Here is a 19,268-nt window from a genome sequence, read left to right as displayed (position 1 = left end):
AATTTTGGACGAAGTTGAGCAACTTCCCCTGTGACATGGGGCCTAGTGGATGATAGTGCTATTGTTTTAAAATTTGTTTAAATAAAACAGATAGTACTCTACAAGTGCTCATGGTACGATGGAGAAATCGGCACCTATCGGCGCCGGGATCGGCGCACAGATAGCTCTATAGGGCGTAATGAAACGCGATGCCTTATATTATCAAGTTCGGGGCATTACCAACGCCCTTAACCTGTTATTATTTTATTTTTCATTTTATCGTTTACAGTTACAACTCCGGCACCAAGTAGAGGTATGTTACCAACATTAAGGCATGAGTAAGAAAGCTACATTGTAATTTTAAAGAATTTTTTTTTTTTAATCCTTATACAAGGTGTATTTAAATTATTATTTGAACTAGAAGAAGGGAATATCGAATATGTAGCAGGAGATGTCAGGAATTTTTGTCAGTGTAATTTAGAGGATTTTGTTTCAAAGTAACAGTCAAATTACTGGGCATGCCAAAAATCACCTGTTCCAATTGTTATACATTGGTAGACAATTCAAAAGGTATGATCACACCAGGTAAAGCATTATGAAAAACTAGACTAACTAGAATAATTATCTGTACAATATGTAAGTCACCATCATTTTTTAGTAATTATTCGGCTTTACGCCCTGAATTTTATATATTCGTTACTTCGATTATCTCTTGAAATTGTACGGAACCTGTAATGTTTGGATACCACAAAAATGGACCGGTGAAGTAATGCAGTTATATCATGGTTATGGCTGCCCTCTCTGATGCGTTTGTAACAGGAAATCATCAAATTGGTGCAGTGGTGGAGCTATAATGCAGCCCGTGTCCCGTAGTATGAGCTTGTGCTTTTTAAATTGACAACTTACAGCCGATAGAAACAGCCGCTAAGGTACCTGACCGGTACACACAGAGTACCTACACAGTATCAATGCTGCTACTGCACAGGACCCATTAGCACTGGTACTGTACTGACACTACACTGATACTCCAATGGTACCAGCCAAGTACATGTACAGGCGGCCGCTTAGGTAGTGTGAGTGATCCACATATCTTGATATGTAGATAACCAACGTAGTACGTTTTTAACGTTTTACAGCACGAGGACCTCCCCCACAACCTGAGAACGTTGAATACGACATTCGACCAGATGGATCACTGGAAATATCATGGACGCTACCGCAGACAACAACACCAGGTGAAATAGAGCATGTTGGTGTCGGTTTTGGATCCTATGGCATTCCACCCCAATTTTTGACGATAACCGAACTAGACAGAACAACAGTAAGATACGATGTAACAGACGAAGTAACGCCAGGATCACGATACACTGCGATAGTAGTCACACGAAACGGATTTGGTCAGAGTGATCCGGCTGTACTCACCTTGGAGATTCCTAATGATGGAGGTAAAAATACATTAAGCACATATATAATAATGAAGACCGAATCAAAACGACTAGTATGCGTCAGGGCAAAGGCGCAACGTGATTGGTTGCTGACCTGCGCAGTACAGCATTTATGGTCTGGTTGACAGGACGTCATACGCAAACTAGTCTTTTTTATTTCGTTCTTCAATTATAGCAAGATGTTACTAAATTACTGGAGTAATATTTACTCTAATGATTGCCGTCAAGGTCATCATGGTTATGAAAGCGGTTATTGATTCCCGAAAAAAAGTTACTTGGGAACTCTAGCTTCGAATTTGCACACGATAGCTGCGCATACAATGCTAGCGTCCATTGCTATCGTTTTTCAGCCGGTCAGCGTTGAATTTTTGTTTGCAACGGACGTTATTTATTCTGTTAATCTTGAACTTTGGATGAAAGTTTTTCGATGAGTATTCTTTTGAGTAAAAATTGTTTATTTTGGACAGTGTAACATTTTGTTGAAGTGCAAATTAGGCATGTTTGATGCGATCGCCCGTCGTGATCGCCTTTGTTTACTTCTGAACTTCCATTGTTTTACAAGGTGTCATGCTTTAGCGAATCCGACTAGATTTTGTATGTAAAGGTCTCTAGCCTCTAATGTGAAGCTATCGGTGAGCAAATTCGTGGCAAGTGAATTCAGATATAGAGTGAAGAAAACATGCATTCACATGTTATGATTTTTTTCCTTGCGTACAATATATGAAGATCTAGTAGTATGCCCATTTGAATGAAAATTATGTTTTCTTCTGAATTCATTGTACAGACGAAAGCAGTGAAAGTTCTATTCAAACAGCGGAAGTGGAAGAAGGTGAGATACTTGATATGATAATATTCTCCGAGATTTCATTCAATATGTCCACCGGTACCATTTGAGTGTGGCGTTATACAAAAATGGGGATCGGTGCAAGAAGGTCTCATCTGCAATAGCTGCCAGGTGATAGATTTGTACAATATGTATACTGCGCATAAAAAGTACCCAAACACTTAAAACAAACGACATTTAAAGTGCGTAATTTGATACCTCATTCGGCACAATGTGACTTTATTTCATTGACTAGCTTATAGCAATTTGAATAAAAAGAAAGCTGTTCAAAAGTGATACAAATTTACATTGACTTTCCCTCGAGTGAGCGTTAATCTGTGAATCTGAATTTAACCCGTAGGCAACGGTAATCGCCTTGACGGAGGAAATATCCAAAATTTGACACTTTTGAAACGCTACCTTTTGTCATTCAAATACGTATAACTTAATGGAATGAAATCTCTCTCATCTTTATCGACTACTTAATTTTGTAATTCAGTTTAGTGTCTTTAAGCAATTGCTTTTCGTTTAAGTGTTCGGGTACTTTTTGTGCGCAGTAGAATGCAGAAGATGCCAAATGTCTATTAGGGGAATATTGCAGATAGAGCGTTCTTCAACTATAACCATGATAACCCTTCGATTACCCTACGTAGATAATAACAGTATTCGTCTTCAATGCCCACCAGAGTCAGTCAGCCACCGCCTAGAAATAAATTAATACCGGGAGAGTAGTTTCCGTGACAATTTTAGCCTACAACTTAGCTTCTTCTCAGGGTTCTATATCAAGAAAAAAGAGTTCTTCAACTATTTTTGTTGGGTGCAGTTTTGGGAAATTGGTTCTTACCACAAACCTGTATTTTATTCAAGAGAGGAATATGGTCTATCAGTGAAATACTGTCAGCCCTTTGAACATGTTAAGGACCTTTTTCAAAGATTCTGCATTTCAGTCTTCAACCAATGAAAGTTATGCATTAGACAGTCTATACTATAATTTGGCTGACAAGACAAAGACTCTGTAAAAACGTATTCAACTAATAAACTTTTTACAACAATTCTTTTTTCATTCTACAATTGAAGTGATTTACTTGGAAGTGCCGTCAGACGTACATGCACAGGTTCTTACCCCAAGATCCGTCAGACTGTCATTCGTTGATCCAACGCTAGAAGACCCCGCACCCGAGACCGTGGATGATCGTTATTATACAGTGCGGTACAAGACTGATGATCAAATCAGGTGGGTTTGGGCAAATTTTCGATGATCCATACAATAAGAGTAAGTAAGTTGTTTCGTATTACTTGACATTTTACTTTGGCAGTAAGCAGATGTGGTATTCTTCCAACCGGCATAAAAACCGCAATGTTTTTACGCCAAAACGGCTTAAGCTAATCGTAGATCCATTTTTCCGCTCATCATTTAACGATAACATTTTTACACCAGCACCTTTCCCGGGGGTATGACCGACCATTAAATATTACCATAGAGTGAGGTTGGTGAGGCTTAGCATAGTATTCTACAATTATTCAAAGAGATATCGACTTTTTACTTGGAAATAGTCATTTACTTTCACATCTAGGAGAGAATCTAGTGAAAATGTTCGTACAATTTTTATCCAAAATCAATTTTGCTTATTACGAGGGCGTGCTCTCATTATAACGTTATGTCGACATTATGTGGGGAATGTTTGTACTTATTTTGGTATCACTGGGTAGAGGAGATCCATAACTATACATTGGTACCAAATAATAAAAATAACGGTATATGGTGTTCATGATAGAAAATAAAGAAGGTTGCAACCCCTATTTGCTTTACCAATTACAGCTTCCAATACATGCATTTCGTTCGAACGAATGATGTGATATCAGACCTGTTACCAGAAGCTAACTACCAATTTGAAGTAAAAGTTGTGAGAGGAGTGAACGGTCATAGTCTATACAGTATACCTGTTAACGTCTTTACTCGAGATCCTGGTAAGTTCAATAAATTTACAACATTTTTACCAATTACACGAACATGACCATTTATATAATATACAACAAAACAACGTACGATACTTTGAATTTAAAAAAATTATTTTCATATTATGAGAAATTACAGTACTGACAGGCCAAACGTTAAGGTTGTAGAGCTTGTTTGATCAGTTTGACAGATGTTACTGACAAGCAGATATACCTTATTACAGATTCCTGTAAATTTACGTTTAATAAATGTGACCTGCTACCACGAAATGAGAATAAAGTCGCCAGTTGGTAGTTTCGAGACATCCTGGCTGCTGAGTTGACGTTCTTTGTTTGCCGCGCACCTGTACCAACCAGTAGTATGTCCTTTGAGAATTAGCACCAGTGTGCCCCAAAATCACAAAGGACATACAAACATACTATTGGCTTGAACAGGTGCATGTGAAACAAAGAACACCAACGTAGCAGCTAGGACGTCTAGAAACTACCAAGTTGCGACTTTACGTTCATTTCGTGGTAGCAGGTCACAAATATGAAGAGTGATATGAACAGATATGCAGATTTATGGCATTACATACAACACACCCATACTTTCAAATAATACTCGCTTATAATTATGATGGATTATATTATTATTATAATTTTCACATTGTAAGTCTTTCTTGTTCCTTCTTACAAGATAAGTGTACATCAAATCACCATAATTTTTTGAATTTAACTTAGCTTTTTGTCTATATATTTAGATCACGCCAGCAAAGTATCAGATGTAACAGTAATTCAAATGAGAGTGATAAATGCGGATCATGTTTTTGTCATTATTAATTGGCTACCACCACAGAACGTACCAATTGGAGACATTACAGGTAGCGTGAACGACACCACTTAGCTTTGATTTGTTTTCTATGTATAACTCAAAAAATCTACAATTTGACATATTTTTTCGACTAGGAAAAAAGGGATAGATGAGAAAAAAATCTTGAGTTGTTTATCACCCCAGCAAATACAAAACATTCCACAAAAATGTTTAAATGTCGGGTTATACATTATAAAGAGTATCTAAAGGGTGTGTAAAACGTTTTAATACCATTCAAGAATGTCCTCATAATACCTTTACTTTATTTGTTTGTATGCAAGCTACTGAAGTATTTTTAAAGACTATTTTATGTTGGAACTATTTTTTACCCTTAAGTTCCTCTTCCACCACACCTTACATGTGTTCTTCACGCAAATCGTATTTAGATCAATGCCAATGTAATGCGAGGTATTATGTGTTCATAATTTAGAAATGGACATATTTAGGCTCACATTTTCACCATCAATAATATTATGAGCTATTTTAATTAATTATTATTAATTGTGTTCTATTGGGTGACTTTCTTGCCATTTTAGGATATGTTCTCGAATATACAGAAGGATGGCCTACTCAAAACTCTACATGGGAAAGACTTAATATCACCAGTGCTGTCCCTAATGCCAAAATCCACCGTCTACGAACAAGTACTTCGTACTACCTAAGAGTTGCGCATCTTGTCGGTGAGATCATGGGAGAGTTCTCGGATCCTCCAGATGTAGCCACTACTCCTTCGTTTCAATTAGGTAAGGATTTGTTTATGATATGTTACTGAGTTCAAGTAATGTTACAGGTGTTCTTTAGCTGGAACGATTAGAGGGCATTCTACCATTGAACAAAATAGGGAAGACTTAAAATAAACGAAGAAGAAAGAACAATTAAACGCACACCCTATACCAACCACATTAACCATAAGAGCCAGGATCAGATCCCCGAGTTCTCGTACGGTAACCTCCTTGTCCTGGGGAATTTCAATTCAGCTCAACTTCACGAGAACAAACATGGAATTCACCGAAGCTCTAAACTCGCATCACCAAACATCAATGTACCGGACTCTAATGCCTTATGGATTGAACTAACTTGACTGTTTACAATAGTTAAACTCCATACAATGTTCCCCAGACTTAATTTTCAGGTTAACACACGTTTATTCTTATGTACCAATTCAGGCCAACCCTTTGACCATTGCGGTGACCCAACACCAGAACAGATAATTGCCAGAGTGAATTGGATGCGTTCTGGTGGGCCTCAAACAAGAACAGCTTTACTAGGTGTACCACTTCCTTACTGCGATGATTATTATGCCAGACATGAATGCCATGGACTTGTGTGAGTACATACATAAAGTGGCCAACTAGTGGCGAAACTAGACTTTCACAATCGGGGGGGGGTCGAAATATCGATCTTCCATTTAAGCATGAGGAAGGGTGGCCAGTAAGCAGGGGTGATAATAAATGTTTAATCCCCCGGGAATTGCCATTGAAACGGTCATATAGATCTATAAAATACAAATAATTGAAGTACAGTCCTTCCTCTCCCTCTTATTATCTCTCACTCTCTCCATCACCACATCATTTCCTCCATCAATATTTCTATCTTGATCTCTACCTCCATCTCTATATCTACCCATTGGACATTCGTACCCTTTTTGGATAGGGCATTCTTTTCAATTATCACTGAAAACAGACTGGTTTCGATACCGAATGTAGTCTACACATGCTAAATAGGGTCCAGCTAGTGACGAATGTAGACTTTCGACATCGACGGGGGAAATCATGATTCATGAGGAGGGGTAAGCAGGGGTGTAAGTGTTTAAATCCCCCGGGGTTGCCTCTGAAACGGGCAGTGTAGCACAGTAGTTTGAAAGTATTTTACTCTGGCTCATAAATATCTCTTGATATATCTTGGGCCATAAGATACAAAGAATTCAAGCACAGTCCTTCCTCTCTCTCTTATTATCTATCACTCTTTCCATCTCCACTTCCACTTCCATTCCTATATTTCTATCTTCATCTCTACCTCCATCTCTACAATTTCCCATTGGACATTCGTACCCTTTGTCAACAAAATAACATGATATAGATAACAATCTGTACAAACAATAACATTAAAATGCAATTTTTCACTTCTCCAGATGTTTCTGCGTCCCTGGCAAACGTCCATCATGTGGAAGTCCTCCAGGTGAGTTTAGATGATTGAAACGATAGCAAAATTATGCTGCACATTCATATAAAATAATATGAAGTCCCTTTCAAGTTGAGAACTGATCACCAAAATCAAACTCATTTTGTATCAAGTTTGCATTCATCTGCAGTATGTTTTTGAAGTAATGATTATTTTGGATAAAATATTTTGTGCTTCCGCTTTTAGTCACATTTAACGAATATCTAATACACAGATAACACAATCCCTACCCAGCCCCGCGCCGATGTTTGTGCTTGGGCTGTGTAGAATTGGTATGATTTAAATAACAACATTGAGGGAGCTATTTATTATAAGCTTGGTTTAAACATTTACAAGTGGTGACATACCGTAGAATTCCATCTACGTGCCTCATAATGAGTGTTGTTGCTTTTGGTTTTGGTTTTTTGACAAAAGAGACGAAAGGCAGACACCCTGCACAAAAAAAACCCCGTTATTTACAGATACAGGCGGCTGTACAATGTATTATTTATACAATTAATTGTAATGGTTTTTCTGGAAGGTGTCTGTCTTTTGTCCTTTTCGTCCAAAACACTCATTTAGAGGCGTGTGCTTGTAGATATATACTGGTAAGTGGTGTTGATCATGAAGCAAATGCGTAGATATAGTAAAAAAAAAAGTTTACAAAAACTTTTTGTTCTTTGCTAGGCCCCGCTTACCAAGGAAACAATGAGTGGTTACATCCAGTTTAAATTTGTAGATCGTTTTGAGCTTAAACTATTATAAGTATAGAGATCAAACATTTCCGAATTTACTACAAACAATTCATACTACTAAATAATTACTTGTTACAGGGGTGCAAGGCGACCAACCGCCAGCGGCACCTTGCTACAATGAATATGAAGCAGCATTAAAGGAGATAAAAGATGCACGGAAATCTGGCAAACCAGTGAATGACGCTCATTTACCATATTGTACAGAAGATGGATATTATCAACCAAAACAGTGCCTAGGCTCCTTGTAAGTTATACTATATAGTTTCATATCTTTATCAAGTAGAGGCTAATGACTGCGCATGGGTTGTTTTCAGGGTATTATAAGGCTAAACTCAACATATTGATTCGGAACCAATAAATGAATTCCGAAAAATAACTGATACAAAGATTCAAAGTAAATTGTTTGAACGCATAACATGTCGTACAACGCGGTCATGATAGGGTTACTTATAAACTGCGGTCATTACACTTTTTCAATAACCTGCATATGCGTCCGCGTATTTAAAATAATATTATATGTGATTGGATTAAACACATCAACTATATTTATGAGGTTATGAATAGACTAGTTGCGTGTATGTAATTAACACAGCACAAGTGTAGATTCTTTTCGCAACAAATATATAGGCCTAAACAATATATCAACAAAAGCCACTCCCACGCTGGAAAACAATGGCAATTGTTATCACGATTATGGTTTGATTGATTTACAGGTGCTATTGTTCTACACGAGCTGGCATGCACACAGGAAAAGAGGTACCAATTTGGGAAGCCAATACACTCCATTGCTGTAAGTAATGTACTTATTATATAATAAAGATATAAAATACGCAATTAAAGAAATTTCAATATTTTATAGAGCGCTCCACTCAGGCATAAACCCACAAGCCTCAGCATACTTTACAGAAATCGCTGAGCTCTGTGGCCAAAGACTCGCCATTAAACATTCAATAAGCAACAACCTGGGACTTGCAGCTGCGAAGTGCACACTCTACACAAACTACATTAAACCATCGCATAACAAACAGGGACTGCGTGCGTTGGGACTCGAACCCGCATCGCTCCACACGCCAATGCGTCTAACTACCGATTGAGCTGATTTGATTGCCACAATAAACCAAAACATCTTCCATCAAAGATTCAAAACTCAGTCAGAGAAAACACATTTATGCCAAAACAATGAAACAATCTTAAGACAATTTATTTTCTAAGATTGATATTTAACTATTTTACTAATTTGTCTGATTTCCTTTCAGAGAATGCTGTTATGAAGATGAACACGTAGATGATTGGTGGCTATTTTTATCCATGTTATTTATGTACATTGATTTTGATAAGGACAAAGATAACTACTTTATGGTCAATTGAAAAGAAAACGAACGAAAATTGTACCACATAAAAATCTAGTTTATTTTGGTTTGATTAAGTCTCCAAAATGCATTAAGTAAAAGTGTCGTAACTTCTCACGCACGATATACAAATTTTGAACATTATTCTGAATCTAAATATGATCACAGATTTGTTGTAAAACAACTATTTTGGAGAAATTGACACAAAAATGCAAATTTGTTGCCTTATTTCCGTATACAGTATACAAAGTGCACATGTTAACAGTACAAAATATGCACATGTTGGCCTTACTTAATTCTTTAGTTTGAATTATTGATATGACTGGTATAAAAAAAATTCTTAGCTCTTTGGCTTAAAAAATGTATGTATATTTTTGTATATCCTGCATAAAAACACGTATTTAATAAGTAACGGGACTTTTATCACAGGCAATTCTGAGATTTAACAGCCCCTTCAATTGTGATAATATGAAGTGTGATGTTAATGATATGTATATAATTTTAATTGAACTTCATAAAATAAAGTTAAAAAGGAAAGGTAAGAGGTGCTATAAAGTGTAAAAATGTGCAGGGAATGTGAAATGTTTGTAAGCAATATGTACCTGTCATACTTTTATGTCTCTTACCGCTGCAGCAAGCGACATGACGTATTAGCCAATTGCAAGCCTTGAAATATAAGGGCTCTTTTGTCTACCCAATCCATATATCAGAAAAAGAACAATCACTTTTCAACACAATGGCTTTTATTCCAACCCATGTACTCATCTATATCCAAAGATAAGGTGACTTACATAAAATAGAGAAAATGCTTAGTCCCTATACTTGCGTGGTATATATGATAAATACCCCCTGAATTACATATGGCTCAGTTATATAGACAAAGAAAATATCCTGACTTGACCGATATTAATTATTATGCTACACAACACCAATGAAAAAATATTTTTGATACCCCTTTTTTTCTTGTCGAAATTAAATTTCTAAAATTGTAACATTTTTTGAGATTTACCCTGTACTTTGTTACATTATACATCATGTATTACATCAAATGTTTTCAAAGGGAATAATTTGTTACAATAAACTTCAACACAAAAAAACCACAAATGTATTTTTATTTTGTCATATTACTCAATATAGCATTAAAAGCGTCAAAAACACAAACAAAATATATATGTATAGTATAGTATATAGTATAGTATATTTTATTCACACACAAATCGTGGCCCTAAGGCCAAATTACAAGTGGTTTACAATATTAAAAACAATTAAACATTAAAAAATATAGTATCAATATTAACATGGAAAAATACAGCAACTGCTGTTGATATAAAATAAAATATTGCACTTATTCAAGACATCATTCAAAAACATTATAAATACACACCATAAAAAGGCTAAAACTGCCTCAATATTACCATTATTATTTAAAAAGTCAGAATATGCAAAACAGTTCAGGGCATTTAGTTATTCAATAAATTGATAAAGTATGGAATAGCGCTGTTTTTGAAACGATCGGTCCTTGCATAAAGTTGAGAGATTTGATTTGCATTGCGAAGGACCCTGCCATGACTCTCCAGTCTGGTAGGAGGGATGAGATCTTTTGTTCGAATAGAAGCAGAAAGCCCTTCGGCCAACTTACGACAATGGTCCTCCCTCCTATCAACTAGAGAGTCTAGCTGGCACAGATTAAGAGCGTTTTCATAACCATCATACAATTTGCCCAGAACTATTTTGCAAGCTCTTTTTTGCAGCTGCTCCAAAGTATGATCTTGAGTTGTGGTGAGTGAGGAATGCCATACTACATTCGCGTATTCAAGTAATGGTACATATCCTTTGTAAACTGAACATAATTCCTGGGTATTAAAACCAAACCTTTTTAAAATCCTAAGCATATACAACCGACGATTGGTTTTGGACACAATTTCAGCAATGTTTCTATCCCATTTGAGGTTGTCCTGCATCCAAATACCCAAAATTTTTGCCTCAGAAACAAAGTTGAGAGGGATGTCATTGATTTTGATAACATTATTGGGTAGATTCCTCTTAAAGCAGACCTGCAGGGCTTGACATTTCAAAGGGTTAAGTTTCAGATTATTATTGGCAGACCATTCACTGAATTCATCCAAAACATCTTGAATTTGGCTGGATTGGGGATGGATACAGTTTTCAACCATTGTTAAATCATCAACATATTTCCAACATTTTGTTTTGGGCACACTTCTTGATACAGCATCATTGATTATAATCTGAAAGCCTATTGGGCCTAGTTTTGTACCTTGTGGGAGACCTCCATTTACAGTTTTATAATCAGAAAGAACATGTTTATAACGAACACACTGTTGTCTGTTGCTGACAAAGTCGGACAACCATGGCACAATAGACTCACGGACCCCCATATGGATAAATTTCTCCATAAGCAGAGTATGGTCGATCAAGTCAAATGCTTTTGAGAAATCCGTGAGTACCACTGTGCCAACGTTGCTGGCCTTGTCAGCACCTTGATGAAGAAAGTGAAGCATGCTAATTAAATAGCACTGTATTGAACTGTACTATTCAACTCCGTGATGCCATGTTGAATTGAGAGGTCCATATTTCTCTTCATACAAATATTCTTGCCATTGTCCACGTAAGTTCCAGAAAGTAATTGCCAAACCTTGCTTGGTCATGAGCGTGTATGAATACAATGGCAAGAATATTTGTATGAGGTGAAATATGGGCCTGTCCAGTCAACGAGGCATCATCGAATTGAATGGTACAGTTGATATTTCATCTGTGGCTACCTGTACCACAGTTAATATCCCACTAAGGGGTGGTGCAATAATTATGTGTACCCCCGGGGGGGTGAATTCTCAAAATGGTCTGCCAAAAATCGCTTGCCCCCCCCCCCTTTGGCCGTGCCAAAAAACCTTTGCCCCCCCCCCCCCTTTCGACGTGCCAAAAAACCTTTGCCCCCCCTTTTGACGTGCCAAAAAATCTTTGCCCCCCCCCCCTTACACATGCAAGATTTTTGGGAACCCGAATTTAAAACCTTAAATTGTCTTAACATATAATGCGAGCGCAGCGAGCAGGAAATTTTGCATATTTGAACGTGTTCGTAACGTTTTCCTACGCCTTTTAGGGCGTAATATAGAAACGGTGCCCAAAATATCTGTGCCAAAAATTGCTTGCCCCCCCTTTCGACCTGCCAAAATCGCTTGACCCCCCCTTTCGACCTGCCAAAAATGCTTGCCCCCCTTTTGGCCTGCCAAAAATCTTTGCCCCCCCTATAATTCACCCTCCCGGGGGTACACATAATTATTGCACCACCCCTAAAGGATAGTATTGAAAGGTTGAAAGAAGAAAGCACATTAAGTGTTGTTGATGATAACAGCAGAGCCCTGGATGTAAGGGACGGTTGGTATACCAGCAGATATGATAAAGAACATTTAAACAAGGGTACTGAAGAATTAAAGGAAATGTACACATCTGGAGACTGGTTTTATGAAAGCAATATTCCACTGCAAATGAAACCAAATGCCACAGAGTGCAAAGAGTGCCACAGCCTGATTCCGCAGGTATAGTAGATCATTCTGTGAATACTTACGCAGAAGGTAAAATCAAAGTTTAAAGATTTTTTTCTTTGAAAAAACTCATTTTAGCTTTAGGCCAAATAAGTAATTGGAGCATGTAGTATGTGTATGCTATTATACAGGGTGTCCCAGAAAAAATTACCGGGCAAATGAATTTGGACGTAAGCCGAAAAATAGACATCAGAATCCAAAAATCTAAACATTAGCGTGTAGCCCATCTTATTCTGCATCTTATACGCCAATTTTACTGGAATCGGTTGACTGATCGCGAAGAAATGAGCGATTTTATAACGCATGTATCAATTCACTTCATTCCAAGTTTTCAACACAATGCGCACTAGTGGTTAAACTATCAACGGGCTTCATATTTTGTTCTATGAAATCCTTTTCGTTCTTTTGAAACAACCTGTTTCTTGCAAAACATTTAATTAGGTTTTGTTCAAATTTGAAAACCTGCACGATTTTGAAAATGAAAGCTTGCATGTAAGATGATGCTCAGTATTTTGTAAATATCTTTTTTCGTTAATGTTGATATAAATGTTGCATAAAGAACTACTACATAAAGAATTCCAGCTGGCTTAAAAATTTCTCACACACATAATGTTTTCGGAATATTTCCAAGGAATTGTAATGCAAAGTTTAAATCTTTTAAAACTTTAACATTAATGTTGCGTGGTATCAAAAATCACACGTAAAGCTGTTAGCACTTGATCATTGTCAGTTTTGGCTCAATTCTTTGTAAAGTATATTTGCACAACCTAAAGAATTAAAGTTGGAGAGCTTCCAATTGCAGAAATCAAAGTTTTCTCGGACAATTTGTTATTCATCTTCAGTGAAAGCATGAATGACATAACACTGTGGGGTTTTAATAGATAATGTGGACTACATAATTTTAATAAGATACACAGACTTTAGGAAGTGGTGAGCGAGTATGAAAATAGCGCCTGTTTATCAAACTTGGAATGAACTGCATTGATACACGCGTTATGCAATCGTCCATTTCTTCGGAACCAGTCAACTGAATCAAATAAACTTTTCGTATGTGATGCACAACAAAATAGGCTATGCGTCACATTTTAAATGTTTTGATTCTGATGTCTATTTCTCGACTTACGTTCAATTTTATTCACTCGGTAATTTTTTCTGGGACACCCTGTATGTACACTTTGATAAAGCTTTTGAAAGGGTGAGCTGGGTGATGATGTTAGATCTATTCTACGCTGATAGTCGCTGAAAAAAACCCTAATTGAACCAACATGCATTTAAAGACTACCATACGGTTGCCAAGATCAGAGGAGTACGTCAAGGATGTCTACTGTCACCGGTGTTATAGGTGATGAAAGGCAATGGAAAGAATAGAACTTGTGGGTATGTGCGACTTGGTCCGAGGCAGAGCAGATTTGCATTTGTTAGGTCATACAAGGTCAAAGGTCAAGTAAAATTTTAAGTAGCTCCGATCGGGCTGTAACTTGGGGGAAAATCCCCAGCACTTCGGGAGTATGAAACCGCAAAGGTCATATAAGGTCAAAGGTCAGGTCAAGTTTTGTAACTCGGGGAAACGATTCCCGGTTTATCTCAGATCGGGTCAAATTCAAAGTGAATATGATTCCTGACACTTGGGGGTATAAATCCGGAACGGTCATCCGTTGTCAAAGGTCAGGTCAAATGCAAGTTACTCCGATCGGGCTGTAATTTGCGGAGAATTATCCCTGACACTTGCAGAGTATGAAACCATAAAGGTCATCCGAGGTCAAAGGTCAGGACAAATTTAAAGTTGCGGACAATGATCCCTGACACTTGGGGAGTATGAAACCGTAAAGGTCACTTGAGATCAAAGGTTATGTCAAATTGAAAGTTGCTCCGATTGGGCTGTAACTTGGCGGACAATGATCCCAGACACTTGGGGAGTATAAAACCTTAAAGGTCATCCGAGATCAAAGGTCAAGTCAAATTACCGGGCTGTAACTTTTTTTCTTTTTCTTTTTTTCCCCCGATATTTACTAAAAGAATGAGTGAGCCTTGTATAGCAATATCCAGCGAGTGATAAGCGTTCTGAGTGTTAGTAAATGTTAGTTGTCCTTTGGAAAATGGTGTTAATCTCATGCAGAAAGTCAATAAGGCAACGTTTTTGCATTTGTACCCTAATCATCACTGATACAGAAAACACTTATTTATTTCCTGTACATTAATGTTAGTATAGTCATAGACCTATAGTCTACGCATGAATGTTAGTATATTCTACGCCTGCGTAGTGTGGGCGATAGATCAAGTGATTCTGGTGTAACCAGAGCCACTGAAATACATGTAAATGTTGAGAGAATGACCCGGGAGAATGAGAGTAAGAATTTGACCCATTTTAACTGCTAAGTTCCACACCCAAGCCCAGTTCTCAAGTCATTGAATCTTCTCCCAATTTGCTCAAATTAAAGGCTAATATAACTTTATGAAATTATGGTTTGCAAATAGTCCAAGAACATAAAGAATGAACGTGTTTTTTATGTTTCTTCCCCGGTTGTCTTGCTCTATTTCTCGCAGTTATATTGTCCGACTATATCACATTACTATACACTATGAACCACAATGGCCTCATCCCAATGACATAGTTCAATAATCTCAATTAAACAATAATAGTGTCAAATTCGACCTCAAGTTGCTGAGTATGAGTTTTTGTATTCAAATTTCATAGGTCATTCAACGAATGTACAAATGTATTGGGGTTGAAGAACTGTGCCCTGATAGATGAGCATGTTGTGGATCCTAGTGATAGTACCGCATCTGTCACAAATGAGTGCTAAACATGTGGATTTCTTGTTTCTTTGGCATGAATGACAGCATAATTATGGTAATACAATTCCATGCCATTGGTTATGCCAAAGGGTGTTTATACTGTCGTCTTCGCAAGTGCGGTTGCCAAAAAGTTGCAACTCCACGATCATCCTGGGTTACCATGGTTACCATATCGCGTATCACAATCAATAGTATAGGTAACACCTCATCGGTACCTCCACACCTACCCCACCCACCCACCCCACCACCCGGTCATTATACCTTCGGAATACAATATATTTAGAGAATTTATCATGCACAGCCGTTCACAGCACAATAGTATTTCAGAAAAAAGAATACTTAATCAATAATTGGTTGCTCACGCTGTTTATCCCTATGCAATGCTGTGTATGGCATCATTTTCAAACAATACAGATACATTATCAAAATATCACAAAGTTGACATGTTGCAGGCTTTTTCCGATGGTCACAATGCCCAGAGGGTAAGTTACTATTTTGTTCCACCTTAATTTGCGAAATACCCTCAAGTCATGGCAGGACATTAGAGTGGCATCAGGTGACGCAAACCGGTATAACTCAGAAGGGGCGTAGCCGCGGGGGGTGGGGTGGCAGGGGCAAGTTGCCCCCCCCCCCCCGAACATTTTAATGGATAAAATGGGGACGGCATAGAATAAAGTGTCCTTAAAATGACTATGCAACAAATAATTTCACAAATGGGGACGAAAATTTGGCTTCGCCCCTCACACTAAAATCCTGGCTGGGCTACTGTAACTCAGCTGAAAAGATTTAGGATCCATTTCAACATTCACATTCATTAGCAATGTTGAAATTAACAAATGGTTCTCATTAATAAGCAAACTTTTAGAAAATAATTTAAAGAACTTTCAGTTCAACAGATATTGTGGTAAGATTTATTTTATTTCAAATTAATGGAAAAACATCATTTTGCTCAAGAATCACAAGACCTAATTGGTGTTTTTTTTCTTGCTATAGTCTACCTCTTACCAATTGTAAACCCGTTCACAAAACCAAGAAAATGCCGACAGACCCCATTTAAAGGCAGTAATACAATAAATTTAGAGTATTTATCATGCACAGCCGTTCACAGCACAAAAGTATTTCAGAAAAAAGAATATTTAATCAATAATTGGTTGTTCACGCTGACAATCCCTATGCAATGCTGTGTATGGCATCATCTTCAAACAATACAGACATATTATCAGAATATCACAAAGTTGACATGTTGTAGGCTTTTCCTGAACGGGTCACAATGCCCAGAAGATAAGTTACTATTTTGTTCCCGGGATTTTGTTGCACCTTAATTTGCGAAATACCATCAAGTCATGGCAGGACATTAGAGTGGCATCAGGTGACGCAAACCGGTATAACTCAGAAGGGGCGTAGCCGTGGGGTGGGGTGGCAGGGCAAGTTGCCCCCCCGAACATTTTAATGGATAAAATGGGGACGGCAAAGAATAAAGTGTCCTTAAAATGACTAAATATGCAACAAATAATTTGACAAATGGGGACGAAAATTTGCCTTCGCCCCTCACACTAAAATCCTGGCTGGGCTACTGTAACTCAGCTGAAAAGATTTAGGATCCATGACCACATTCGGTTATTCCTTCATGTAATTTTACACGAAATTAGGGTTAGGGTTAGGGTTAGTTTAGGGTTAGGATTAGGGTTAGGATTAGGGTTAGGATTAGGGTTATGATTAGGATTAGGCTTATGGTTAGGGTTAGGGTTAGGATTAGGGTTAGAGTTAGGATTAGATTACACGAAATAATTACATGAAGGATCGACCCAACATTCACATTCATTCAAAATGTTGAAATTAACAAATGGTTCTATTTAGGAAAATATTAGTTAAAGAACTTTCAGCTCAACTAGTCCTTCAAGAATGACCCCGGCTATGGGGGAGCATGTTCGGCGAAGGCCGAAGGCCGAGTAGCGAGGCCGAAGGCTTTGCCTCGATATATAGTTTTAAACTTCTCAAGCCGAGAGTCATTCTTGAAGGACTAAGCTCAACAGACGTTGTGGTAAGATAGGTCTAAGTATATTAATGGAAAAACATCATTTTGCTCAAAAATCACAAGACTTACAGAACTTCAGAATGCAATATTTGAATTTGCTTTATCGATTTCTTTTATTTACATCTTTAACTTTCTTAGAATATGTCAACCTATCTAGAAGGGATGTTATTAGTCAAGTACCGCCTTAAGGATTTCACTTTAAAACAATAACAAGAACAAAATGTGATATTACATATGACGTTTTGTATTACATTATAGAACTAAAGGTCAATTCAAGCACTTTACTCCCAAACCAAAAAGTAGAGACAAGGGTATTATGTTCAAAGAAAATGTAAAACAAGATATTTGCGATAAATACGCGTTGTCTAAACACTTGTATTCCTGCTGACCCTTCGTAATTTAAACTTCACAACCACGCAGCCTGCTAGGAACGAAATTGGTCCTAAAGTTACAGAAATGTCCGAAATTTTAAGTAGAGAAAGATGATCTTTAAGATTTGTTATGACAGACCCCTTTGGCGACTCACAAATAGTTGCATAAACAAGAGACACCCAACTATGTTGCCAATTTAGGGAAGATTGTCCGACTCTACCATTTTAAATTGAATGGGCTCTTACAAATATGTATTATTATTAAATGAATATTTATCATATCATTTTAAAACATATTGATGCATTTTTTAAGCTTAACATACACTATCGTTTTATAAAGATTGAAATTACAAACTTAATGTAACCATGTCATACTGAAATTTGATCAAGACATGCTCTTGATTAACAATTCACCCCTGTAACAGAACATGGAAGATTCTAACTTTGACGCAGTTAAGGCATAGCCCGTAGTTACAACTTTCCATGGTGGTATCTTTTGGGAATATTGTGTACGGAAAGTTTAAAGTTCTTTCTTTCTAGACTCGTCTACTTAATGCAGCAGCATTAACAAACTTCATCTTGGAATTACAATGCTACGCCTGGCTATCTAATTTGCCGAGGTATCATTTGTGTTAACAGTACAAGTAGTTCACGATAAACTGTGGAAGTTCTTGTGATTGTTTTAACTGGATTTTAGTATAAAGATTGCAGAAATCAGAATTGATAAAGTTTCGGAAGTTTTGCAAGCAGTATGGCACAACTCCTAGCTTACTCATTACTCATATTCGTGGTACTTGGCTACAATGCCGCACAAGGTAAGACAAAATAATGTTCTTTTATAAACTTTTGCATTTATTGTTGTTATTGTTATAGCAAATTCGACTGCATGTAGAAATTTTGCAAATACATATAAATAACAAAACCCAAAGGAGTAACGCGCTTAAGAGTAGTAAAAAAAGACTGAGTTTAAAAAATACTAATGTGTATCAAAGTTATTAAAAATGCACCTTAAAATGAATTGGATTCACTTTCTTATAAGCGTTAATCGTTTATCATGTTTATTATGAATTGGGATTAAGTCAGATTTTAATTACTGTATTAAATTATAACTAACACTAACAGCCTGAAAAATTTAAAGGTGTAAACAAAACTTTACAATCACCCTGTATATGTATACTTTCGCTCA

At 37.1% G+C, this 19,268-nt stretch overlaps 2 protein-coding genes across 4 annotated transcripts in view; both read left to right on the top strand.

The window, feature by feature from the left end:
* Positions 1 to 10,434, top strand: part of LOC140143001 (neogenin-like) — a 44,886-nt gene extending 34,452 nt beyond the window's left edge. Inside the window, exons 7-18 of the mRNA XM_072165028.1 lie at positions 269 to 292; positions 1,116 to 1,424; positions 2,209 to 2,253; positions 3,325 to 3,481; positions 4,067 to 4,215; positions 4,947 to 5,066; positions 5,593 to 5,799; positions 6,223 to 6,382; positions 7,188 to 7,234; positions 8,050 to 8,215; positions 8,685 to 8,761; positions 9,228 to 10,434. Coding sequence (XP_072021129.1) covers positions 269 to 292; positions 1,116 to 1,424; positions 2,209 to 2,253; positions 3,325 to 3,481; positions 4,067 to 4,215; positions 4,947 to 5,066; positions 5,593 to 5,799; positions 6,223 to 6,382; positions 7,188 to 7,234; positions 8,050 to 8,215; positions 8,685 to 8,761; positions 9,228 to 9,229 — 1,463 coding nt within the window. The 3' untranslated portion in view covers positions 9,230 to 10,434. The remainder of the gene's footprint in view (positions 1 to 268; positions 293 to 1,115; positions 1,425 to 2,208; positions 2,254 to 3,324; positions 3,482 to 4,066; positions 4,216 to 4,946; positions 5,067 to 5,592; positions 5,800 to 6,222; positions 6,383 to 7,187; positions 7,235 to 8,049; positions 8,216 to 8,684; positions 8,762 to 9,227) is intronic.
* An 8,177-nt stretch (positions 10,435 to 18,611) lies between these two features.
* Positions 18,612 to 19,268, top strand: part of LOC140142540 (neogenin-like) — a 44,397-nt gene continuing 43,740 nt past the window's right edge. For all 3 annotated transcript variants that reach the window (XM_072164536.1, XM_072164535.1, XM_072164534.1), the window contains exon 1: positions 18,612 to 18,897. In XM_072164536.1, coding sequence (XP_072020637.1) covers positions 18,834 to 18,897 — 64 coding nt within the window. In that variant the 5' untranslated portion in view covers positions 18,612 to 18,833. The remainder of the gene's footprint in view (positions 18,898 to 19,268) is intronic.

The sequence above is a fragment of the Amphiura filiformis genome, chromosome 20 (assembly GCF_039555335.1).
Source record: "Amphiura filiformis chromosome 20, Afil_fr2py, whole genome shotgun sequence".
NCBI classification, from domain to species: Eukaryota; Metazoa; Echinodermata; class Ophiuroidea; order Amphilepidida; family Amphiuridae; genus Amphiura; species Amphiura filiformis.
The sequence above is the reverse complement of the archived record's forward strand: the minus strand, read 5'-3'. Positions and strand labels throughout refer to the sequence as shown.